General features: G+C 35.1%; 1 protein-coding gene across 1 annotated transcript in view; it reads right to left on the reverse strand.

The window, feature by feature from the left end:
- Positions 1-1,673: 1,673 nt before the first annotated feature.
- Positions 1,674-27,410, reverse strand: part of LOC149236798 (uncharacterized) — a 191,704-nt gene continuing 165,967 nt past the window's right edge. The window contains exon 3 of the mRNA XM_089369033.1: positions 1,674-1,711. Coding sequence (XP_089225159.1) covers positions 1,674-1,711 — 38 coding nt within the window. The remainder of the gene's footprint in view (positions 1,712-27,410) is intronic.

Below are 27,410 nucleotides of genomic sequence, written 5' to 3' on the forward strand. Positions count from 1 at the left end.
TAAAATTTAATGTTGTCCTTGGCTACTGAGTGGTCAGCTTGATGAAGGTCATCCGCATTTTCCTCTCTTTGACATCAAAGGCTAACATAAGCCTTGTTTGATTGGTAAGGGTCAATTTTAAATACTGTGCATAGGTTTGGGTTTTCAAACTCCCGTTTCTAGCCTTTATTTCTTTGTATATTTCCGTTATGTCTTGATTTTTATCTGCTGGCATTTTGAAGGAAGACACTTCAATACTTTGTTGCCTTTCCAACATCTGAGTGTGTGATGTGGAAGGTGCTAGGGTGCCTCCAAATGGAGTGGCAAGCCTGCTCATATCTCTTTCTGTGCTTGTAACCTCAGTTGTCTCCTCTGTATATTCCTGTTCAGAGACATGATTCACTCTTTGTCTTTTAGCCTGGCTCATCTCTGCATAGGCTTGTGATGTTTCTCTTTCTGAAGTAATGGCCCCTTCCTTGTTTCTCTTGTGGCTTTTCTCCTCATTTAGAGGAGCCTGTAGAACTAGAGCGGTACTCATGGTGGCCTCTGGTCTATATGTTTTCTCTGGTATGTCTATTTGATCTGGCACCTCTGACAGGTCTGGTACTTCTGATTGTTCTGGTACTTGTGATTCTTCTGGTATTTGTGACTCTTATAACACCTGCAGGAAATAATCCTCATCAAGATGTTTCTCTAGGTTAATTAATGTGTTTTCCGCAACAACTTTCGCACTATCCCTATCCTCTAAAGTGTTTTCCACCCATTGCAATTGGTTGGCATACTTTTCTATCTCAGGGATACGGTGATGGATATAGGGGGCCATCTTGTTCTTCTGCCTTATTTTGCAGATGAAGTCCAAGGGATCATATCTCCATATGAAGATTTGTTTCAGTTTTAACCTCTAAAGGATTAGGTCTGCCTCCTTTCCAGCTTCTCTACTATTACAAATAAAGGGACCCAATTGGTCTTTGATTTTGAGCTGGGCTTTCTTTTTGGCTTTGACAAAGTTTACCTCATCTGAATTTATTATTTTCCTGTAGTACTCCAGGGAAAATAACCTCATTGGGAGGTATTTAGGTAGTTTGTATGGGGCTAGCTCACATCCGTAAATCCTAATTTCAGTGTGGTTTTGGTATAGGTACCAATCTCCCACCTGATGATTGATGTTTAGATGGACTCTCCTGATTTCAGGATTGATTCTTTTTGGAGGGGTTCCAGTGAGCATGGTCATCACAGGGTGGACAAAGGAATCAATGAATTCATTATATTACTAGGGGGAGGGATGTTTATGAATCAATGGGGTCCAAAAGATAACTGATCTTGGTTGGCCCTATTGTGGTAAAACACAACCCCCACAATTTTCACTTATAAATCTCACATGGGGACCCTTTTAACTGATCGTTTGGTAATATTATTATTGGATTTTGAGAATGTGGATGGCCTAAATGAGTTCGACTTATCCTTATCTATCTATCTAAATACGTCTGAGTAAATTTGGATTAGATGTTTGTGAATATTGCTTGGATGTGTTTTGGCTGCTTGACTTTATGGCGTTTGCATGGGTCGATCATGTCTTGGTTGTTGCAATAGGCTCCTTGTGTGATTGGTGATTAGATTTTACGATCATGAAAACATTCTATTACTGGTCATGAGAAGGCGATGTGGCACCTTTAGTTGCCACATCACCTTACATTTCATGTTGGTTGCTTGTCTCCTCCACTTAGCATGACACCTACATTGAAAAAGAATAGTGGATCATTAATAATGTAAATAGGGAGTAATTATAATTGTTTAATGTACATTGTAATTTTGTTTGTAATATTATAACATTCACATGTATATAAAAATTAAAATCATATAAAAATATTATAAATAGTTAGAATTTGAATGTAAAATATTCTAAATATTATAACAAAATATTAAAACATTCCACATTAACAACAATCATTTGTAATTAAAACAAAAAATAAAATAACATTGTGAAAACCATTATAGTGTAAAACAAAACATTAAACATTGTATATAATTTAACAAAAGACTAAACATTTAACATTGTAATATTAAAAATCTTTTGTATTATTATAACATGTTATTTAAAGATCCCAAATACATATCCAATTCAAACGTCTCATGACCGAGCACATTACCAAAGAAAAACAAAAAACGTTTTTGTTTACATAATCAATGCGTGATTTAAGGTTTGACTTTCACATCAACAAACCTCACTACATAGTTAAGCACCGAATTTGCAAAATGTCATGCCAGATCAATATTCACACACTTATGGATTTGGTTACCCTCTATCGCGGGAAAAAACATGCCAGCTTCAATTCTCATTTAATTTCATATCCCTGCAAAATCGACCATCAACGTAATGGATAGCAAGCTTATCACAATTATGTTAAACGTGATTTTTTTTTGATTTTCCGCTCATTTGTAGGTACAAGGATCCCGGTCAACACGCTAAGATAATCAATATCTAGACCTTTACTCTTTGAGGGGAGGTTAAATCTAATGCATGTATTCCATCTGCGTGACAGATTTAGAGCTATTTGATTATTTCACCATGTGGCTTGGCCATTAATGCGAAGATCCCAGCACTCTTGACAATGTAACCAAGAAATTCGACACAATCAAGGCCATAAATTCACCTCAAAAAACTTCTATCTGCGAATCAATACAATCAAATCAGTGTTAGCCAGTACTCAATAATGGAGTTGAAATTAAATTTAATGCATGGGATATGAAATAAAATCTCAATCCCATTTATCTTTGCTCACATTTGCGCTGAAATCATCAAAATCAACGCTGCCCAATAACGGAAAATTTTAGATCAGAAGCACCGCTTTCCAGAAAAAGAAAACAAAACATGCATTTTGGATTTTATTTTGATTTCAATACATTTTATAACAATTTGTTTTGATTGCAGGTAGTTGTGGAGCATTTTGTGTTAGTCAAAAGCGACCATGAAGGAATTAATTCAATCATAAATATCTTTTAAATGTCTTTTAAACTCCTAATTACCTTCACATTAATTATCAACCCAGGGACGACTTTTTATTTCAAGAGTATACTCAGTGTGAGGTGGCTATTTACTCAAGAGTAATGTTTTGTAGTATAGTGCTTAAAAGCTACAAAAGTAAATGAATGCTTGAAAAAGAAATCTAACAATAACATAAACTCAAATTCTTTGAAATCCAACTATTCACTCAGCAAACATCAATTGAGGATACAGTAGCAATAACTCATTCTTCTAGAGATTGATGCAATTGAAATCAAACCGGAACAAGACAATCAATCTGGGAACGAGGAAGCAATAACCAATGTTCTCTACAACTGACAGTCCTACTTTAAAGAAATCAAAAGGAAATCGAACTTGAACTAAACCTGCCATTGAAAGTAAACTAGGAAAACTCTTTAAAAGCCAACTAGTGCAATTAATCAATAGAAACGAACAACAAAGTAAATGGGTGCATGTCTACAACTTAACTACTTCAAAAGGCTAAATCACACCAAGCATTGCATCAGTCGAAGCTTCGGTAGCAATAACCCATCCTTTTCATAACTGATGAGAACAAATCCGAGGTCTGGGAGCTAGGTAGTAGATGCTGGGGCTCACTACAACCTGAGATCATCCTTGATGAATGTAAATGAAATGGCAAATAAAGGAAATAACAATGAAGTAGAACAACACATCAGCCAAGGGTTTGGTGGCAATAACCTATCCCTTTCATAATTGATGGGAGCAGATCAGAGGTCTGGGAGCCAAAAAGTAGAAGCTGACACTCACTACAGCCTGAGTCTGTCCTTAAGAAATTGAAAGTAAATGAAACAACAAATCAACAATCTTGAAATAGACCAGCAATTGAAATGAAACAACAATTCAGAAATGGAATAGCAACTAAATATGAATGTACAACAATCCAAATCAATCACGCAACACACTTATCATTAAAAGGGACAGTAATCCGAGCTTCGATACAATATGCATGAATCACAGTTATAAAGTAACAGCAAGTGTAACGGAACAGCAATCCCGAAAAAACAACAGTCACAATCTAAGAATACATCATACAGTTGTACCGATTTAGGAACATACAGCGCGGTTAATCTGTAATCGAATGACAATCTGTAAGGAACAACAATGTTATATCATTTATCAAAAGGAACAACAATGCGATACAAAGTTAAAATGATAACATAGCATTCATGTTCAGATAACGATAGTATCCAATCAAGTATATCTAATAGCGCTGATATGTAAAACAGTAAAGTGCGTTAGATTACTGAATAGAGTAAAAGAAAGAAATCAAACCACACATGAAGCATAAAGATATAATACAGCAGCAGCGTACTCCACCAGAGGCTGGGCCCTTAGCCGCCAGCGGATGCTGCTGGGTTACTTCAGGATCAAAGATGAAATGGAAACTAGATTTATATTAAAATATGAAAGCAGAGTTACAGTGGATTACAACAAGAAATCTCTCAATCTCTCAGCCATTATCCATTCTCTCTGCCATCCTCAATTCTGAATCTCTAACTCATCCTCAAATCCATCATTCGAATCCCTCTGAAATCACCCCCTCTCTGATCTCTATTGTGATTTAAATAAAGAGAGATCAGAGAGCAGTTACAATCAAGATAAGTACAACATGATTTCTATTACAAAATTAGATTGTTTCCAACCAATTGATAAACAAGAAGATATATTTCCATCTAGCTTTCAACAAGAGCAAGACAAATTTGGCTTTGCAGCTGAGATTTGGAGGACGGCCGCAACAACAAATCTGAGAAACTCGTGCTCAAACAACCTTGTGTTTCTCTCAGTACAAGCCGATTTTGGGCAAACCATTCCTTAGAAAAGTTAATTGGGTCCGTTCTGGACAAAACCCATGTTCCAGATTTTCCAGATTCTGCTTCATTTGCTCAGAATCTCAACTGCAAAACCGTCACTTCTTATTCCAGCGAATTTCTGAGTTGGCACTTTTAATGATCAAGGCTTCAATCTGGAAATTACCTTGGAGGCTAAAAATGGTGAATAATGTTACAACTGATTTATTAAAACTATCATTGATAAAATCACGCATAATCATCAATTTATTAGAAATAAAGGAGAATAAATAATATTCATCCATAAGAGCATAAATCATTTATAAAATGGATTTAAATGATAAATTATAATAGATCATATAATAGAGAAGAGTAAAAATGGATGAAATAAGTGTTACAAAGTGGTCGTATTCATGGCCCAACATACCCCCACACTCAATACATTGCATGTCCTCATGCAACGAAAACTGAATATATTGCATGTCTTCATTCAACCTAAAGACAAAAACTCATGTGTTAACCAAGCGATAAAAAATATGTTCATCTCAGCTCATGAAATGGATAGAACAAATGAATTCTTCCTTAATTATTGAATATTCACTTTTAGTAATCTTGATGAAGGCATAACAATTTTTACATTGACGTTCAATTATATGTGTATGTGAAGTTGCAACAAAATATGATATAAGTAACAGCAAACTTCATTAACCATTTTCTCAAAAACTACAAACCAGCTTTTGTTGAAATTTGGCAAGTAAATTTATAATATATGAATGCCTTTATGATCCAAAAATCGGACTGTTTTGATGCACAGATCATGAGATATAAACAAAATGGCTGTAGGTGAGAGTGCATGATTTCCAAAATTTTATGAACCAGTTTATCTTGAAATTATCTAGGTATGTGTATTTTAATAGTATGTTTGTGTTTCCTAGAGATCACAAGAATTGAGTTCATAGTTTTAAAAATATTATGGAAATCAATTTCTACACTGAAATTGTATGCCTTAAATGAGAAAGAAAATAGAAAACATCCATCATGCGTAGCAATTCGACGCCAAAATGTGGAGCGATAAAAAGGTGTCTTTTAAACTCCTAATTACCTTCACATTAATTATCAACCCAGGGACGACTTTTTATTTCAAGAGTATACTCAGTCTGAGGCAGCTATTTACTCAAGAGTAATGTTTTGTAGTATAGTGCTTAAAAGCTACAAAAGTAAATGAATGCTTGAAAAAGAAATCTAACAATAACATAAACTCAAATGCTCTGAAATCCAACTATTCACTCAACAAACATCAATTGAGGATACAATAGAAATAACTCATTCCTCTAGAGATTGATGCAATTGAAATCAAACCGGAACAAGACAATCAATCTGGGAACAAGGAAGCAATAACAAATGTTCTCTACAGCTGACAGTCCTACTTTAAAAGCCAACTAGTGCAATTAATCAATAGAAATGAACAACAAAGTAAATGGGTGCATGTCTACAACTTAACTACTTCAAAAGGCTAAATCACACCAACCATTGCGTCAGTCGAAGGTTCGGTAGCAATAACCCATCCTTTTCATAACCGATGAGAACAAATCCAAGGTCTCGAAGCTAGGTAGCAGATGTTGGGGCTCACTACAGCCTGAGATCATCCTTGATGAATGTAAATGAAATGGAAAATAAAGGAAATAACAATGAAATAGAACAACACATCAGCCAAGGGTTTGGTGGCAATAACCTATCCCTTTCATAACTGATGGGAGCAGATCAGAGGTTTTGGAGCCAAATAGAAGAAGCTGACACTCACTACAGCCTGAGTCTGTCCTTAAGAAATGGCAAATAAATGAAACAACAAATCAGCAATCTTGAAATAGACCAGCAATTGAAATGAAACAACAATTCAGAAATGGAATAGCAACTAAATATGAATGTACAACAATACAAATCAAGCACGCAACACACTTATCATTAAAAGGGACGGTAATCCGAGCTTCGATACAATATGCATGAATCACAGTTATAAAGTAACAGCAAGTGTAACGGAACAACAATCCTGAATAAACAACAGTCACAATTTAAGAATACATCATACAGTTGTACCGATTTAGGAACATACAGCGTGGTTAATCTGTAATCGAATGAAAATCTGTAAGGAACAGCAATGTTATATCAATTATCAAAAGGAAGAGCAATGTGATACAAAGTTAAAATGATAACATAGCATTCCTGTTCAGATAACGATAGTATCCAATCAAGTATATCTAATAGCGCTGATATGTAAAACAGTAAAGTGTGTTAGATTACTGAACAGAGTAAAAGAAATAAATCAAACCACACATGAAGCATAAAGATATAATACAGCAGCAGTGGACTCCACCAGAGGCTGGGCCCTTAGCCGCCAGCGGATGTTGCTGGGTTACTTCAGGATCAAAGATGAAATGGCAACTAGATTTATATTAAAATATCAAAGCAGAGTTACAGTGGATTACCACAAGAAATCTCTCAATCTCTTAGCCATTATCCATTCTCTCTGCCATCCTCAATTTTGAATCTCTAATTCATCCTCAATTCCATCATTCGAATCTCTCTGAAATCACCCCCTCTCTGATCTCTGTTGTGATTTAAATAAAGAGAGATCAGAGAGCAGTTACAATCAAGATAAGTATAACATGATTTCTATTACAAAATTAGATTGTTTCCAACCAATTGATAAACAAGAAGATATATTTCCATCGAGCTTTCAACAAGAGCAAGACGAATTTGGCTTTGTAGCTGAGATTTGGAGGACAGCCGCAACAATAAATCTGAGAAAATCGTGCTCAAAGAACCCTGCGTTTCTCTCAATACAAGCCGAATTTGGGCAAACTGTTCTTTGCTAAAGTTAATTGGGTCCATTCTGGACAAAACCCATGTTCTAGATTTTCCAGATTTTGCTTCATTTGCTCAGAATCTCAACCGCAAAACTGTCACTTCTTATTCCAGCGAATTTCTGAGTTGGCACTTTTAATGATTAAGGCTTCAATCTGGAAATTATCTTGGAGGCTAAATATGGTGAATAATGTTACAACTGATTTATTAAAACTATCATTGATAAAATCACGCATAATCATCAATTTATTAGAAATAAAGGAGAATAAATAATATTCATCCATAAGAGCATAAATCATTTATAAAATGGATTTAAATGATAAATTATAATAGATCATATAATAGAGAAGAGTAAAAATGGATGAAATAAGTGTTACAAAGTGGTCGTATTCATGGCCCAACATACCCCCACACTCAATATGTTGCATGTCCTCATGCAACGAAAACTGAATATATTGCATGTCTTCATGCAACCCAAAGACAGAAACCCATGTGTTAACCAAGCGATAAAAAATATGTTCATCTCAGCTCATGAAATGGATAGAACAAATGAATTCTTCCTTAATTAATGAATATTCACTTTTAGTAATGTTGATGAAGGCATAACAATTTTTACATTGACGTTCAATTATATGTATATATGAAGTTGCAACAAAATATGATATAAGTAACAGCAAAATTCATTAACCATTTTCTCAAAAACTACAAACCAACTTTTGTTGAAATTTGGCAAGTAAATTTATAATATATGAATGCCTTTATGATCCAAAAATAGGACTGTTTTGATGCACGGATCATGAGATATAAACAAAATGGCTGTAGGTGAGAGTGCATGATTTCCGAAATTTTATGAACCAATTTATCTTGAAATTATCTAGGTATGTGTATTTTAATAGTATGTCTGTGTTTCCTAGAGATCACAAGAATTGAGTTCATAGTTTTAAAAATATTATGGAAAGCAATTTCTACACTGAAATTGTATGCCTTAAATGAGAAAGAAAATAGAAAACATCCATCATGCTTAGCAATTCCTCCCCCTCTTTGAAAAATTAGCATGCTCTCATGCCATGCTAGAAAACAAATAGTGGTGGTTGCTACTATCTGTTGAATTCTATGCTTGGTGTAAAACAACATGGAATAAGGGAGGTGTTGAGAATGAATAAGAATAGCAATGGATGATAAAAAATATGAATGACGTGGTCATAAGAAAGAAATGAAGGAACACTCCCCCACACTCGAAAATGATATGCTGCTGAAAAAGGGGAAGTGGTATGAAGGATGATAAATAATGCTCAAAATGGATTTTCATTAAATTCTCCTAAATTCGTAATAAATTAGAAAATTATGCTATTTTACCTCGAGTTTTACCTCCAAAAAGAAAAATGTGAAATGACATATATGGATTGGCAGTTGTTGAAGCTGAGTTGGTGTGAAAAGTGATGCAAAAGGTGGAATCTAGGTAAGCACAGCATGTCTGAAGAATTGTTCTCGTTCGCGAGCCTCTTCTGTGAAGTGCAATAGTGTGGTCATGCTACGAATAGAATTCTGCCCATACTTGTTGTTCTCCTGTAAACAAAGCACTATTTTGCATACAATGTTCTTGAATCCATAGTGTTACCGTTGAATAGCAACAGATAAGATGCATGCAAAATTTCAATTAGAAAAACTTATGTATACATGCAATACTAATATGTTGTCAAATCAACAAGGTATGGCAAAGTGCAGTAATCATATCACATGCAATCCCATAATGCATACATTCCCCCCTCCAATTGGAAAATGGGTTCCATAAACATAAAGCATATGAAAGGGGTGGTGCTGACGGTAAGGCAATGGAATGAACAGTATATCAGTAAATGAAGCAGAGTACACTTATCAATGATAGAACGGTGAAAGTTATGGTTATATTGAGAGCAAAGTGTGTAAAGATAGTTATGAATAAGAGATAGGACGCTTTGGATTGATGATAGTTTATGCAAAACGAAAAAGGACAACAATATGATAAAAAGATGCTTTGATGACGGTATTCTAGCTGAAAATGATGTGATTGATCATAAAACAATTTCTCATGCATAAAGGTTCAAAACAGGGAAAAAGTTAAGGAAATAACTTCTCTGATAAAAAGAAAAAATAAGAAAAGGGTATTATAATAATAATTGATGATAAGATATAACTTCAATACCATAAGCAGAGCGAGGATCCTCAATTTATAAATGGAGAGTTACAGTGCTGTTCTACAGAAGAGATCAGTGTGCTGGCGTGGTAACCAGATAATCACACTGCCATTTACTGGGATGTAGCAAAAGTGATCAGGCCGGCTCGTGATGAGACCTCTTGTTCCAAGGATAATTTGGCTATCCAGTGGATCATAACCCTGCTGTGGTGGCCATAATGGGAATGTCACTTTCTTACAACCTTATGAACATGGTAGGTTGGCTTGTAATGAGACCCCCTATCCTCCATCTGCGAACAAAATTTTGTTATTATTACACATTTTTATGATAAAAAGAGGGAGGCTCAGTACTCCTTAAGAGGAGGGATGGTGGAAGAAGTTGAACATGTCAATAGAAAAAAATATACCCATAATCTCATTTATTACAAACAGAGAAGATTATAACCAGGAAGGGTGGAACCAGCATGGTATTAAGATGATTAATCAATATCATGTTCAACAGAAAACAATGCAGTAAAGTAGGATATAAATAATTGTGTCCCTTTTGAAAATAAGCTATCATCAAGGAGTTGTCCTGTTAAAAATCATAACATGAATGATATTAACTCGCTTCAATATAATCCATAATTCTTGTCCTTATAAAAGTAGTGTACTTCATGCCATAAAAGGGAATCAGTAAAATGTGGTTGAGATGAATTAGGAATAATTCCACAAGAGGAAGGAAGGGTTGCTCTCGAAAATACTCCCAAAGTGTTGCTCTTTTGAAGGAACAACAAAAACTCTCAAAAAGTGGTGTTCCGTGTAGGGAATAGCAAAGAAAATGGACACCAGAAAAAGCAAAAAAATATACACACAAAAAAAGTGTTAAAATGCGAATGCCATTCCTTTGGAAAAGGGAACAACAAAAACTGAAAGTGTCGTTCCTTTAGAAAAGGAACAGCAAAAACGCAAGTGCCGTTCCTTTGAAAAAGGAACAACAAAAACACAAGTGCCGTTCCTTTGGAAAAGGAACAACAAAAATAAAAAGTGTCGTTCCTTTGGAAAAGGAACAACAAAAATTAAAAGTGTCGTTCCTTTAAAAAAAGGAACAGCAAAAACACAAGTGTCGTTCCTTTAGAAAAGGAACAACAAAAATAAAAAGTGTCGTTCCTTTGGAAAAGGAACAACAAAAACGCAAGTGCCGTTCCTTTGGAAAAGGAACAACAAAAATGAACCGTGAAAAAGGAACAGCAAAATGAACCATGGAAAAGGAACGGAAAAATGAACCGTGGAAAAGGAACAACAAAATGAATCATGAAGAAGGAACAGCAAAATGAACGGCTAACCCAAAAGGTGCTATTCCTTTGGAAAAGGAACAACAAAACGAAAATGTTGTCCTTTTGGAAAAGGAACAGCAGAAACAACATAAGTGCGAACAAATGTTGTCCCTTCAGAAAAGGAACAGCAAAATGCACAAGCATAAAATGCAAGCATGGAAAGAAGGAATTCGCTATTCACTGTATTGATGCTGAAGATGAGTTATACTTTGAGTGAAGCAACACATGAAACACAAAATATAAGAGAAATTAGAAAAGAAACAACAAAAAAAGTATGTAAATAAATAAATTAAGTTACAACAGCTATGATGTGATGTCAAAAAAATGATTTATTCGAAAAATGTTTTGGCAGCAAAAACATGACATGAATCTTCAAATGGAAATCAATTCTTCATTTCTTCTATTATGAATCCGTTGGGTAATGATTTGGATGAAATTCCTTTGTTTCATTTAAAATTTCTTTCAAGAATCACTCGTCCATAAATTGACATTCTTTTTCTCCTAGGACCTGCAAAAAAACGAGTGTCTACCTGCAATAAAACATTAAATCATGGAGAAAGAGAGATGCACAGCTCCCCTAATCCAATAATTATGCAAGAAAACTAACAAGTAGTTACTCTGTAGAACAAATCCATGGAGAAAATAAAAAAGTAAAATTTATTTGTCACCTGCGGGAGAGTAGTGGTCGACCATACTAACCAGCAGTGTTTTAATCACAACTTCTTTGTTTTTTGTCCAAATTGATTGATTCTAGAGCTAAATGAGAGATAATTCAAAGGTATATCTCCAATAGAAACAGGTTTTAAAAATTCAATGATATGATATGTCAATTTTAGTTAGAACAACCTGCATTACATAGTCATTTTTGATTACCCCACTTAGACCAACGGTTGATATTTCAAGCATAATTTTTTCGTTTGATGTCGGATTCAAATGATTCAAATTGGAAATGAAATTATATTCATTTTTTTATCTCTAATAGAAACAATTTTTGAAGAAAATAAGAATTGATAGGTCAAATACTGTAAGGAACAACCGGAAAGACATAGTTTTAAGGGTGCTGATTTACGATAAACAGTCAGTATTTTGATCATAACTTCCCCATACGATATCAAAAATGAGTGATTCTAATTGCATTGTAAACTCGATTCATAGGGGAATCTACCATAGTAACAGGTTTTAAAAATTCAAACATTTAGGCCTCCGAAAACTGACTGTCCCAACTCTGTTCCTGAGCTGCCCACTAGACACCCTGTCAATGTTTTATTTCTAACCTTTTCGTTTCAAATCCAAATTGAGTGATTAAAATTGGTTTGGAAAGTAGATATGAGGGGCTACTTAGGATAGAAACATGTTTTAAAAATATTTCATTTTGGTCCCTCAAAACATGACTGTCTCGACTGTTTTTTCAGAAATTTCATCAAGCCCGCAAGCCAAAAAAAATGTGATTTTCAAGCATTTTTTAAAATTGGTGATAAAAGTGAATATGAGTGTTTGTAGAACTATTATTTTCATTATAAGTCATCTACATACACAAATGAATTAAAAAATTATCAACGATGTTGATTTCCATAGCATGTTGCAACAAAAAAAAAAAACTAGCTTTACAAAAATAAAAATAAAAATAAAAGATGTATTTGTTTTATTTGTTTATTTATTTTATTTTCTCCACTATCCTACTCTTCTTTGAGAATCGAATATGTTTATGTATAAGAGTACTTCCAGTGGAACCATTTTAGAATTAAGGCTTGACGTATGCACATACCCAAATTTGGAAAATGCATGTTGATAAAAATTAGGGTATGAGAAGCCAACTTCCCTTGAAAAGATGGTTTGTTGAAGTATGGAGTGATGATGCAAACATGTGATGGAGTGAAACCAATCTTCAATATATCCATTACTTTCTTGATTTCCCATCATACCATGAAGTTCTTGAGCTTTTAAATGGTTTGTTGGTGCAACCTAAAGAAACCTCATTTTCTTCCATAGCTTCTACAATTTTTGAATTTGAAACCTTCTGAATCTCATTGTAGGTTTTCTCTAATGGCGCATGTGAGATAGAATGGGTGGGAAGGGTGGGTAAATTTGGCAGTTCAACATTGTAAGCATGTTGTACTAGTTTATTGTGGTGAGGGTGTGGAATTAGTTGAGCAGGAAATTCAAAAAAAAAAAATGTTGGGCAGTTTCTTACCATAACAGAAGATGTTCTTCATGTGTTCCTTCGAAGCTCCTTCTTCCAATGTTCCTGTCAATTAGTTAGTGAAATGGGTGGTGCTTACATCACCACTTGAGTAAAATCATGTGATTTATTTTTCAAAATTTCTATTTTTTCCTACTCATTCACACAAAAATTCAAACATCTATTTCTACAGAACAAAGCAACAACAAATCTGTTAGGAAAGCGGATAGTGGAGCAGGGCTTTTACATGCTCCGCACGCAGGTTCCTACCTTCCGTTTTTAAGATCCAACTCTTCCCTAGTAGGCACTCATCAGATTCACACTACTCTTTAGAAATGGCTACACTCTCCCCCGCAACGACGCCAAAATGTGGAGCGATAAAAAGGTGTCTTTTAAACTCCTAATTACCTTCACATTAATTATTAACCCAGGGACGACTTTTTATTTCAAGAGTATACTCAGTCTGAGGCGGATAGTTACTCAAGAGTAATGTTTTGTAGTATAGTGCTTAAAAGCTACAAAAGTAAATGAATGCTTGAAAAAGAAATCTAACAATAACATAAACTCAAATGCTCTGAAATCCAACTATTCACTCAGCAAACATCAATTGAGGATACAGTAGCAATAACTCATTCCTCTAGAGATTGATGCAATTGAAATCAAACCGGAACAAGATAGTCAATCTAGGAACGAGGAAGCAATAACCAATGTTCTCTACAGCTGACAGTCCTTCTTTAAAGCAATCAAAAGGAAATCGAACTTGAACTAAAGCTGCAATTGAAAGTAAACTAGGAAAACTATTTAAAAGCCAACTAGTGAAATTAATCAATAGAAATGAACAACAAAGTAAATGGGTGCATCTCTACAACTTAACTACTTCAAAAGGCTAAATCACACCAAGCATTGCATCAGTCGAAGGTTCAGTAGCAATAAACCATCCTTTTCATAACTGATGAGAACAAATCCGAGGTCTGGGAGCTAGGTAGCAGATGCTGAGGCTCACTACAGCCTGAGATCGTCCTTGATGAATGTAAATGAAATGGAAAATAAAGGAAATAACAATGAAATAGAACAGCACATCAGCCAAGGGTTTGGTGGCAATAACCTATCCCTTTCATAACTGATGGGAGCAGATCAGAGGTCTGGGAGCCAAATAGCAGAAGCTGACACTCACTACAGCCTGAGTCTGTCCTTAAGAAATGGCAAGTAAATGAAACAAAGAATCAGTAATCTTGAAATAGACCAGCAATTGAAATGAAACAACAATTCAGAAATGGAATAGCAACTAAATATGAATGTACAACAATCCAAATCAAGCACGCAACACACTTATCATTAAAAGGGACAGTAATCCGAGCTTCGATACAATATGCATGAATCACAGTTATAAAGTAACAGCAAGTGTAAGGGAACAGCAATCTCGGATAAACAACAGTCACAATTTAAGAATACATCATACAGTTGTACCGATTTAGGAACATACAGCGCGGTTAATCTGTAATCGAATGACAATCTGTAAGGAACAACAATGTTATATCAATTATCAAAAGGAACAACAATGTGATACAAAGTAAAAATGATAACATAGCATTCCTGTTCAAATAACGATAGTATCCAATCAAGTATATCTAATAGCACTGATATGTAAAACAGTAAAGTGCGTTAGATTACTGAACAGAGTAAAAGAACGAAATCAAACAACACATGAAGCATAAAGATATAATACAGCAGCAGCGTACTCCACCAGAGGCTGGGCCCTTAGCCGCCAGCGGATGCTGTTGGGTTACTTCAGGATCAAAGATGAAATGCAAACTAGATTTATATTAAAATATCAAAGAAGAGTTACAGTGGATTACAACAAGAAATCTCTCAATCTCTCAGCCATTATCCATTCTCTCTGCCATCCTCAATTCTGAATCTCTAATTCATCCTCAATTCCATCATTCGAATCCCTCTGAAATCACCCCCTCTCTCATCTCTGTTGTGATTTAAATAAAGAGAGATCAGAGAGAAGTTACAATCAAGATAAGTACAACATGATTTCTATTACAAAATTATATTGTTTCCAACCAATTGATAAACAAGAAGATATATTTCCATCCAGCTTTCAACAAGAGCAAGACGAATTTGGCTTTGCAGCTGAGATTTGGAGGACGGCCGCAACAACAAATCTGATAAAATCGTGCTCAAAGAACCCTGCGTTTCTCTCAATACAAGCCGAATTTGGGCAAACTGTTCTTTGTTAAAGTTAATTGGGTCCGTTCTGGACAAAAGCAATGTTCCAGATTTTCCAGATTCTGCTTCATTTGCTCAGAATCTCAACCGCAAAACCGTCACTTCTTATTCTAGCGAATTTCTGAGTTGGCACTTTTAATGATCAAGGCTTCAATCTGGAAATTATCTTGGAGGCTAAAAATGGTGAATAATGTTACAGCTGATTTATTAAAACTATTATTGATAAAATCACGCATAATCATCAATTTATTAGAAATAAAGGAGAATAAATAATATTCATCCATAAGAGCATAAATCATTTATAAAATGGATTTAAATGATAAATTATAATAGATGATATAATAGAGAAGAGTAAAAATGGATGAAATAAGTGTTACAAAGTGGTTGTATTCATGGACCAACATTTATTAGGGTGCATTTGAGCTAGCAAATCCTTGTCAAACATTTTTCTTTCTCTTTACAATAATAAACTAACTAAATCTAACCGTATTACATCCATTGGCTCAGATTAAACAGTTGAGATCCTTTTATTTACTCTAGCTATCTAATGATCTACCAAGATTAAACAGTTTGGTCAGATTTTATTCTCTAACTATCAACATGAAATTTAAAGCATGGAATAGTCAAGATTAAATAGTTTGATTACCATGGATTGTGGCATGAATAACAAGCTACACACAATCATTATTATGCATAAATGTAAATGGTAGTGGCCTTTGGACTTGCACACTTTCATGGTCTTTTGTTTTTGGGGTTCATATTTTTCACTTTTTTGGACCTTTTCTTATCCCTTTTGTCCTTTGATTTTTCTTTTAAGACATATCCTCTTTTCATTTTTTGATTTTTCAATATGGAAAACAAAGCAAAGGTATGTACATATTACAAGTTTAATCTCAGACATTCGAAATTATGACTCCTATTGGTATAGAAACCTAACAGTGGCTTCACTTGGGGATGACATTTCCTGGTGAAATGTCAAGAACTTTGTAGACCAATGGCCTTCTGAATTGCTGTGACGTTACCGTGCAATTCTTCCTTTTTATGCTTCTGCATTATTGCTATTTATGACAGTAAAACTTTTGAACCTTAGGGCCCTCTCTTCGGGCTTCAACTTCAAAAATCACCATCCAATCAACTCTAGACTTTTGAAAGTAAAGTATGTACAAACGATCTGTGAAATCAGTAACTAGGTTCAATATAATGTTTGAACATTTGACCATTAACTGGTCCTCCTTTTGCTTCTGTGCAATCCATTTCTCTGATGAAGAAAGCATTTTTACCTTTGAAAGCATAAATGATATATGGGCCTTTCCATAGGAAATCAAATTTCCTATGTTTACCTTTATCCTCTCTCCTTGAATCCCATTTTAGAACTTTGTCCCCTAGGTAAAAATATTCTACCTTAGTCCTTTTATCAAAGGTCTTCTTGATCCTTTCCTACACAACTTGAGATCTGATGTACACTTCTTCCCTAGTTTGCTATAAGTGAATTGTTTGGTTGATTCTTCTTTGGATGCCATTTTGTTCAACCTGCAGCTCTTGGAGTAGCTTCATCACTGGTGTTTGCAAGGAAGATGGGAAAAGAACTTCCATTCCATAAACTAATTGATAAGGACTAGTACCAATGGATTTATTTGTGGTTAGCCTGTCTTCCCATAAGGCATTTACTAGCTTTTTGTTCCATGTTTTCTTGTTATCTTCTAACAATGTTTTGATGATATTTACTAGAATTTTGTTTGAAGACTCTACTAGTGCATTTCATTGAGGGTAATAAGTTGTGCAGTGGCCCAAGGTTATATGATACTTATTATAGAAATCAATCATTCTTCTAGATTTGAAATTCGCTACATTATCAGTGATGATTTTGGTTTGGCACCCAAATCTAGATAGGATGTTGGCCTCAAGGAAGGTTATTATAACAGTGTCAGTGGCTTGCCTTGATGGTATGGATTCTATTCATTTGGTAAAATAATCTATAGCAGTGAGGATACATTTGTTTTGGGTAGAGGAAGGTGGGTGGATTTCACCAATGAAGTCAAGACCTCATTGTTGAAAAGGTGCTTCAGCAAAGATTTGTTTTAAGGGCAGGGGTAGAAGATTTTTATTTCCTTCAAAAATCTGACATTTATGACATGAGGCTACAAATTTCTTTACATTAGAAAAATAAAGTAGGCCAATAGAAACCTGCTCTAAGAGTTTTGTCAGTAGTGGTTTTCTAGTAAAGATGTCCTCCAAAGTCACCTGCATGAAACTTTTGTAACACTTTGTTAGATTCTTCTTTTAGTAAACAGTTAAGAAGTATACCTTAATGATTCCTCCAAAACAAAGCATTGTCAATTATGCAAAATTTTAAGGATTTCATTTTTAAAAATCTTCTTTTGGTCCTGGATGATTTAGGAGGAGCTTGTAGATTTTGTAAAACATATATGATGTCATCATACCATGGTGATTCAATAACGGCCTAGCTAATTGGGGGAGTCGCCATCTCCTCTTTATTATCCATTTCTGCAATAAAATTTATATTTAAGGCCTGACAATTCGATTCGGCCATGAGCTTGGCTAAACCTTGGCCTTTGATTAACTTTGTTGGTTTGATTTCTAGGTCATATTCTAATATAGTAGCAATCCATTTCCCTCTTTTTTCATATGAACCATCCTAAGTTAGGATATCCTTGACTAATAAATTAGGGACATAGGCTATTATATGAGAATATAAAATGTAAACTCTAAAATCTTTGATAGCTTTGACCAAAGAAAAGGCTTGATTTTCCATTATATTGTATTTTAAGGGGGCATCTCTCAGGGCTTTGCTAGAAAAGGCAATTGGTTGTTCATAACCCTGATCATTCTTCTGCAGTAGAACTGCAGCAATTGTGTGTTCTGAAGCAAAGGAAAATATAATGAAATCTCTATCAAACTTTGGACTGATCAAAACTGGTGTTTTTGTTAAGGCTAGCTTAATATCTTCAAAGGATTTCTTAGCCACAATGGTCTATTTTATGGTAAAATATTTTTTCAACATATTGTTTGATGATCTATTTAATTCTGCTAAGTTAGAAATAAATCTTCTAAGAAGTTTGATTTTTCATAAAAAGGCTTGCAATTCCCTAATGCTCCTAGGATGTTGTATCTGTAAGATGGCTTCTATTATTGCAGGATATATTTGGATACCATCTTTTGAGATTATATGGCTTAATAACTTTCCCTCTTCTAACCGAAAAAAAGATTTTTTGGAATTCAAAGAAATTCCATACTTCCTGCATTTCATGAAAACCTGCCTTAGATGATCTAAGTGTTGTTTATCAGATTTTGAGAATACAATGATGTCATCTAAATATATTACTAGGAAGTCATGAATTTCCTTAGAAAAAGATATGTCCATGGCTCTTTGGAAAGCGGCCCCTGCATTCTTTAATCCAAAAGGCATCTTCACATACATGAATGTGCCCAAAGGAGTAGTAAACGCAGTTTTAGCCTGGTCATCTGGGTGAACTAAAATCTGATTGTAACCAGAAAACCCATCCAATAATGAGATTCTGGTTGACCCTACTACCCTTTGTAAGATATGATCCATTTTATGGAGAGGGTAGTTGTCTTTGAGTGGAACTGTACTAAGATTCTTGAGATCAACAGAAAGTCTGATCTCACCAGTTCTCTTCCTTGTTGACACTAAATTTGAAAATCAATTAGAAAATCTGATTGGTGCTATTATCTTGGCCTCATACATCCTTCAGACTTCCTTTTCAATAGAAGGAAATACAATGTGATTGATCCTCCTAAGCTTCTGCTTGAAAGCTTCTTGGTTTTCTTTTATGGGGATAGTGTGTTTTATGATGCTGGTGTCATAGGAATTGAGGTCGTCATAACTCCAAGAAAAGGCATTTTGGAATTCCTTTAATAGTTCAAGGTATTTCACTTTTTCGGTAGGAGGTAAGGACTTTAAAAGTTTGATTAATTTTGGATTTCCCTTAGTGCCTATGTTGCACTCCTCTATATCAGATTTTAAAGGTTCCATCTTTTGTTTTCTAGGGACATCATTTGAATCAAACAAGTCTTCCAAAGGGGTTAATGCTTTGGGAAAAAAGTTGTCTTTGAGATTAATGATTTAAGAGTCTTCGTTAATTAACTCATCAATTTCAAGTTGCTTTAGGTTTTCTACATCTAATTTTGTAAATTTAGTGGGATGGAATCTATCTATATTTTCATCTTCTATTTCATTAATTTCTATTTCATCTTTAAAATCAATATCTAATGTTATGACAGTATCTATATTACTATTTACAAATTCTTCCTCTAAGGTTAAAAAAATGTTTATATGTTTGTCATTAGCAAATAATTACTGGTTTTTCAAGTTATTTGGGATACCAAGTCTATGCTTGACCTCAGTAGTGTATTGATGGTTAGCTTGAAATGGTAATTTACAAGTGTAGGCAAGCATTGCTAAACTATGAGCCTGCATACTATGCTTCCTAGGAATTACAACAGCCTTGGTTTCTAGGAAAGTATTTAGTATTTCTATAATAGCTCCTTTGTAACAAATTAATCTAGGGTCTTTGGTCATATATACAACCTTGATTTTTTTTATAACTAACTCAGAGTCTCCCATGATAGAAACTCTTATAGCTCCTAGCTTTCTAACTAATTTAAGACCTAAAAGAAGTGCTTCATACTCAGCCATGTTGTTAGTGCATTTAAAATTCAGTATGTAAGCATGGCCCTCTGAATGATCATTCTGCAGATTATATATCCACACTCTTGTTCCTGCTCCTAACTTATTCACTGATCCATCAAATTCGAGGTGCCATAATATCTCATGTTCATAATTTTCATTGTCAAGGGGAAGAAAATTTTCATTGTTTGCTACATTTTGATTATCTTGTTTATTGGAAATCTCTTGTGTTTGGACAATTTCTTTTATAGCTGTGACTAAAATTTCTTTTGGTTCTAAAATGATATTTTTTGAACTGGTTTGTTGTGTTTGTTAAGCATTATACAGAATAAAAGAATCAATGTTCGAATGCATGGAGTAGATAGGAAAATTTTGAGGCATATCCCGGCTACTCACTACATATTTCATTAGGGACTCTCTGTACAACTTTTTAGGTTGTCCAAAGACTAATATTGTGGCATATGACATGTCAAGTTGTAAAGATCCTTGGAGTTTAGCTCCCCACGATCTAGACAATAGCATACCATATTTAGGTGGGATGTCAACAGCTACTATATCCATGAGAATGGTCTTAGCAGGATATTGTACTAAGGAAACAAACAAGTCTTTGATTAACCCTAGACAGTTTACCTGACTTGAGTCAAATGAAAACAAATCCTTGTAAGGTCTAGTAATGTCCAAATTTAATTTTTCCATAACTGATTTAGGAATGAAATTGTGTCAAGTCCGAAAATCTAACATTCCATTGCATAAGATTTTACCATGAATGCTATGGCTAATATAAAAGGGTGGTATTCCTCCTTCTAGTGGTTTTCCATTAACATCAGGACCAAATATAAGCTGAGGTTGATCATCAAACAAGTTGACAGAGTCTTCATTCTCAACAAAGTTTAAGGGTTTGCTTATTTGAGAATTATAGGTTTCACTTTAATCAGCTCTGTTAAGGGAACTAAAAATTTCAATTTAACTACCTCTGCTCCCAAATTGAAAGGGAAAATGGCTTTCTCTATTTGAGGGCTTGGAATTTTCATAGCAGGAATTGGATTAGGTTTCTCTTCTTTTTCTGCATTTGAGGTCTTTTTCTGTGGATTTTCTAATATGGTGTGTGGAGATTTCTCCACTTTCTCCTTGGAGGGGATTGAAGTGGATGGTTGATCATTAGGGGGTTGGTTAGGGGTTATATCTACAATGGTGGGACCTAGGAGGGTTCTGATTTGGTCTAGGGAGAATTTGAAGAGTTTTAGTAACAGGAGTTGCTTTGATCTTCTTAGGTTGATTTGGCACCGTTTTCTTGGTTTGGTCAGGAGTGTCAAAATTCCTTTTACTCGTTAAATTGTATTGTTTGTGTACTTCAAAAATGGAAAAATCATACCCTTGTTTATAATCCAATGATTCTCCAGATTAGGTCTGTAATTGTTGCAGCATATGCGGTTCCTGCTCATCTTGGGTCAAGAAGACAGTTTCCTCATCATCTAATCACATCAAGTTAATGTGTTTGTCTTGTTCAGGGTCATCTGAATGGAATGTTTTAGTGTATTTTTCCTAAAAGGGAGGCCTAATATTCTGGTCAAGTCCATTCTTTCCAGTATTTTGATTCTAATTCTTTCCAAAGTTTGGATTTCTCATTGGAGGAGCCTTTTGATTATCCCATTGAGGCTTCCTATCAATGTTCTATATCCTATCCATAGGTTTTTCTATACCCTTCGTTAGAACATCTATTTTAAGGTTGGAGGGTGAGGCTTCATCTTTCACAGATCCTCTCCTTTCATTCCTAACCCTAGCTCTTTTTTCTAGCAAATTGCCTTCTACACTAACTACTACACTCTACATGTCTTCTAAAGTTGGAGGATTTCTCTCCCTGAGTTGGAAGGCCATATCAGTATCAAACCCAACAGGAAACTTTATCAGTGCTAGGTCAGGTGGGGGTCTAAGATTGACTGGTATTGCATTGTATATATTGTTAAATATGATATAGTACTCCTGGACTGTTTCATTTGGTCCTCTTCTAATGTTTTCGCATTCTGAAAGGATCTGCAGAGGGTTCTTTTTCTTTTCCCATCTATTTAAAAATTGCTAATAAAATATATCTAAACTATCTATGCTATTAGCAGGTAACGATCTAAACCATTTCCTAACATCACTAGCTAGAGACTAAGTGAAAAGTCTCATTTGAATATCTCCAATATCAATTTCATGCAATTCAAAGTAGTCTTTCATTTTGTTTACATGATGTTGTGCTATATAAGGTACCATGCCATCAAATTGGACAATTTTGTTTTGGCAATCTTGTGGCATGGCACCAAATGGGGTAGGTAACACAAGAGGAGCATATCTATTTGCCATGGCTCTAAGTTGGGAAAGGCTAAGAAGTGGGGTTGGGGTACCAGGAGATGATACAGTAGTTGATGGAGAGCTAGGAGTTATAGGTGATTGATGGGTAAAGATAGGTTGGTAGGGATGTGAAGGTATAAATGGAGATGAGGAATGAACTTCAGAGGTGGAAGGGAATAATGGTGAGCTAAGGGTAGTTCACACTAGTTTAGAAAGCTGAGGGATTTTAGCAGTAGTAAGGGATGACTGAGGGGAATTTAGAATATATTCATCAATTGATTGGTTTTCCTTTTGAACTTTGAATTCTGCAATAAACTCTGGATCTAGAACTATGTCATTAAGTGCACTTTTAGACCTGTTTCTAAATAGGGAAAGGACAAATGACTCATCAAAGGGGAGGTCTTCTAGAAACAACCACTCATCAGGGCATGAATCTACTTTGATTGAAGATGTTGGAATTACTGAACTTTCTTGTCTTTTGGATCTTCTCAAAATCAGGTTGGGATTATCCACTAATGGGGCAGGGTTTGGATCTGGATTGGCCCTATTATAGTGAGTTCTCCTTGAAGCCAGAGTTTCGAGCTTTTTTAATTACTTTCTTTTTGTGAAATTTTGTAAATAACTTCTAATAAACCCTTTAAGAGGCTCAAAATAAAGATTTTAAATTTTCTCAAAGGTTTATTAAGACTAAGGGTTTGAATCCCCAGTATGGTCACCGTTGTGTTATCACTCAAAAAATTTCCCTAGAAGTTATCAAAATAAGGAAGCATCTGAGGTAACCACAAACCAATCTTTTAGGCTTAAGTTCTAGCCAACCTAAGTCTAGAGAGGGCTCTCTCTTTATACCTTAGATTTGTTTTTATGGGATTTTAGGCTAGTTCTTAATTTTCATGGGGTTTTGTTTTGAATTGAAGGTTGGGTGGTTGAATTCTGGGAACAGATGGATAGAGCTAGGTCTTCAAGCCATTGGGCTATGGAGTGAGTAAATGGATAGCATAACTAGACCAGATCATTAAAGGGGATGTTCACAAGCAAGGCTAGCAAAGCAACATGCAAATCATTAGGCCAAATGGGTGAATTGATTCTAACCAGGGTAAAAGGGCACTTAAGAATCCTTAGACTGGGATCAGAATGAAGAACAAAGGGTAATCATGAACAAAGGGCAATTAAGAATCCCTTGCTATAGACCAGAGCACAAACTATGGAAGCTAAGGAGCAGTTAAGAATTCCCTAGCTAATATAGTTTAGGAGAAAACATTCAGAATGTAAAATAGTCAAGACAGAGTTCATTCAAGCAATTTCTGAAATATCATTCCTTGTTATACATTCAGATTTTAGAATTTTACATAAAAGATTATGGAAGAAGAATAAGGAAAAACAACATTGAACATTGAAGAATACTTATTTGCATTTCGCTTTACACAAGAATCTTGTAAAATATCTGATCTTTATTCCTTGATCCAGAAAACCAATCCAGTCATTGATACAATAGAACTTTGATTTGAGAGAAAAAGTCTATATAAATTTCTTGGAATCCACCCTACATACTTCGAAATGTAAAGTATTTATACAAAAAATAATTACAAAATATCTCATAACAATTTGAGATTTAATCTAGGGAATAAAATATCTTCATGCATGAAGATAGAGGTAGTTGTAGAACTTCTTATTGTTTCCCCTTTTCTTGTGGGGTTGCTAGTTGTTTCTGTTGAGTTTTGAGCTCTTTAAGTTGGATGGTAGTTGTGGTATTTCTATGTTGGAAGCTTCTTTACTTTGATATTTCACTGATACTCTTTGACTCTGTTACTCTTTGACCCTGTTGATCTGTCTTTTACCTGTTTCACCTGGTTGCCTTCAGATTTATTGTAGTAACTTTTTGATGTAAATTTATCATAGTAAATCTGTCATTTTCTCCCACCATTTTGCATCAGGTAACTTTATTTTTACCATCCTTCTATAGATTTCATCTGCCTTTGTGTATTTTACAAAATTTGGTTTGGTAGGAAACAAATGTTTCACTTCATTCTCTATGAAAAACAGGTTCTCCAATGTATCATATAATACTTTTCCTATGGGAGAAGCTTTAATAGCTGAAGAGTTGGCTTGTTCCTTGGCCAATCTCCTGATTCTATCAGTATAGTCCAACTGGGTCATAAGTTTGTCATTGATTACCATGGGACTGGAAAGACCTTTGTCCCTTAAAAATCTGAAACTTATCCATGAACCTGTCAATGGCTACTTGCATGTTGTGGGACTTCTCTTCTAAGTTGTGCATGAGGTTTCTTTTGGAAAGAACCTTCCTAATCTCAAAAATGGCTTCAGTCCTATCTTCTATGTTAAGCTCTTGGAGCTCATATCTGTTCTTGATATTTAGGAAGTGGATGAGTCAATTTGCATCCTCGGGTTTGTCTCCTGTTACACTAAAATTTGTCACCATGACTATTTGTAGTTAGTATGGCTCCATCAACTATCATACTATCCTCCTTGGCAAGTCTCATACCTCTTCTCTCCATGTCAAAATCCAAGAAAGAGAGAAAGTCTTTAAAAATCTATATATCTCTGGGTACGCAGTTTCTCTTAGCCTTACCTGCGTGTACGCACCCCAAATTCACAATACCTGCGTACTTGTACGCTCTGTCTGTAAAGGGGAGGGTGCGTACTCCTGTAAAGGTCAAAAGGCACAAGTTTCACTCTAAAAAAGTTACTTGTGGTCATTTCTAGAGCATTCTAGAAGCTTGTTTGACAGGTATGAAGCCCCTCCAAATGGTTCATGTATCCCTATGAAAGAGGAACTTATCCCATCAAGAGGGGAGCTATCCCATCCAAAGAGGGGCTTATCCCATTGATGGTGGACCTGAATAAATTCCTCTAGAGCACTATAAATACAGGCATTGGACCAGAGGGAGGGGAGGTTGAAAGTTGAACATTCCTAAGGGTAGATGCTGCTGGAATTAGGACTCCCTTGTAAAGCTTGAGAGGAGAGATTCCCATCCTTTCCTAGCCTTATTTGGAAGTGGGTGAGCTGATCAAAGTAAAGGAAAACTCTTGCTGGACCCTAGGACAGACCTGCACAACACCAAGGCTCAGGTTGTAATGGTTTCTTTTGTTTCCACTTAATACAAATGAACTCATTTTTCTCAACAGATTGTTATTCATGATTTGTTTCATATACTCCTTGGTGTGTATGATAGATATGTGTTATTCTATAAGTTTATCAGGTGCTATTTAATATTTTGGCTTGTTAGTGAATGCAGGTTTCGAAGAGAAGGAGGAGCTCATCCGGATCGGCAAGGCTAGACTACTACAAAGTGTTGGACTAAAGGTATGTTAAAATCACCTGATTACTTGTATTCTCAATGCGTGTTTAGAGAAAGGTAGTGTTTATTTGTCTTGGTTGTCACTAGAAAGCCTTTGCTTCTAGGGAGGTCAGTTTTGTCCGCATTATCGACTCTTTCCGCATGACAAAATGGTGACTTCGCTGGGGACTCCATTGATGTGAATGATTTTTCCTTTGTGTGAAACTTTGGTCTGAGAAAAGTTGTTTGTTTTCTGGTTTTTGGCTGTCTAACTGTGTTTTTGGGTGGGCTAGATTAGGGTTAAATTACATTTTAGTTTTTCTTTGTTTTGCTAGAAGTACGCAGCCTCTGCATTTAGCACAGTGCGTACCTGTACGCACTGCAGCTTTGTGCATAGAGCGTACACGCACCTGTGAAAACAGGTTGCCTACGTACCCTGTCAAAATTGAGAAAATTTCAATTTTCTCCCTTTTTGCCTTTTATATTTTAGTTTTAATTTTTTTTTTCTGCCCAGATCCACTAGTTATCTTCCATCAATCTTCACCTAAGCTTGTTTCGTAAGTGTCAAGAGTTTTAGTGAAATTCATAGAGATTTTTCCTTAGGGTTTGATTTTTGCACTGGTCCTGTAGTGACTTTGGCTTTAGAGGTCGTCAAACTTTGGATCTCCCTGGTTTTGTTCAGTCCTCTTAGGAGTCGGGCCTTTCATAGAATCCACCCTTGTGAGAGACCTACCTTTGTGTCCTCTCTTTGCCGAATCTTGAAAAAGTTTGTTGATTGAACTTTGAATTTTATTCTTGAGAAAAAGAACAAAAGATTTTGATTTTTGTTTTTGACTAGTTTTTGGTTCTGCATTAGCTAGTCCTTAGTTACATTTTGACTAAGTAAAACATCCGGGAATAATCTTTAGTAGGCTTTTGCCTCGTTAGATTTAGTTTTTAGGTGCATTTCTCTTAGATTTGTTTTTGTGTGAAATTGAGTTGATTTGATTGCCATAGCTTTTTTATCTTTGATTTCTTTTAAAGTAAGTTTTACATGCTTTATTAATTAGGAAAAAATACAAAAATATCTTTTGAAGGAAAGTTTTCTTTGGTAGCATTTGAGTCTTTGAAAGGAAAAGGAATTTTCGTGAAGTAATTAGTGGTCATGTGTTGTATGCTTTGGAAAAGATAAAGAGTTTGTTTCTTGATTTTCATTGCCAAGAAAGTTGTTTTATATCAATTTTGCATTCTCCAACTCTCTTAGCTAGGGAATTCATTGAAAAAGAAAATTAGTATAAATCATCCTAAGTGCATCTTTTTAGTGGATTTCGGTCGAGTCTACACACCATCAATTTCATCTCCACTACCTTTTGTCTTAAAGAAAAGCCATAAAATTGACGGTTAAAGTAAAATCAACTTAGTAACTTTTCATTTACTAGGGCTCTGAAACACCAATATAGATCAGGCTAGTGTCTTGGAGTAGGGGAGTAATTAACTCTCCAAGACAGTAAAACCAAACAAGTAGCTCATCTTGTGGTAGGATAAATCCAACTGTTTCATT

Source organism: Pinus tabuliformis, chromosome 8, assembly GCF_031772625.1.
Source record: "Pinus tabuliformis cultivar Carrire ecotype Pingquan chromosome 8, CPIR1, whole genome shotgun sequence".
Lineage (NCBI taxonomy): Eukaryota > Viridiplantae > Streptophyta > Pinopsida > Pinales > Pinaceae > Pinus > Pinus tabuliformis.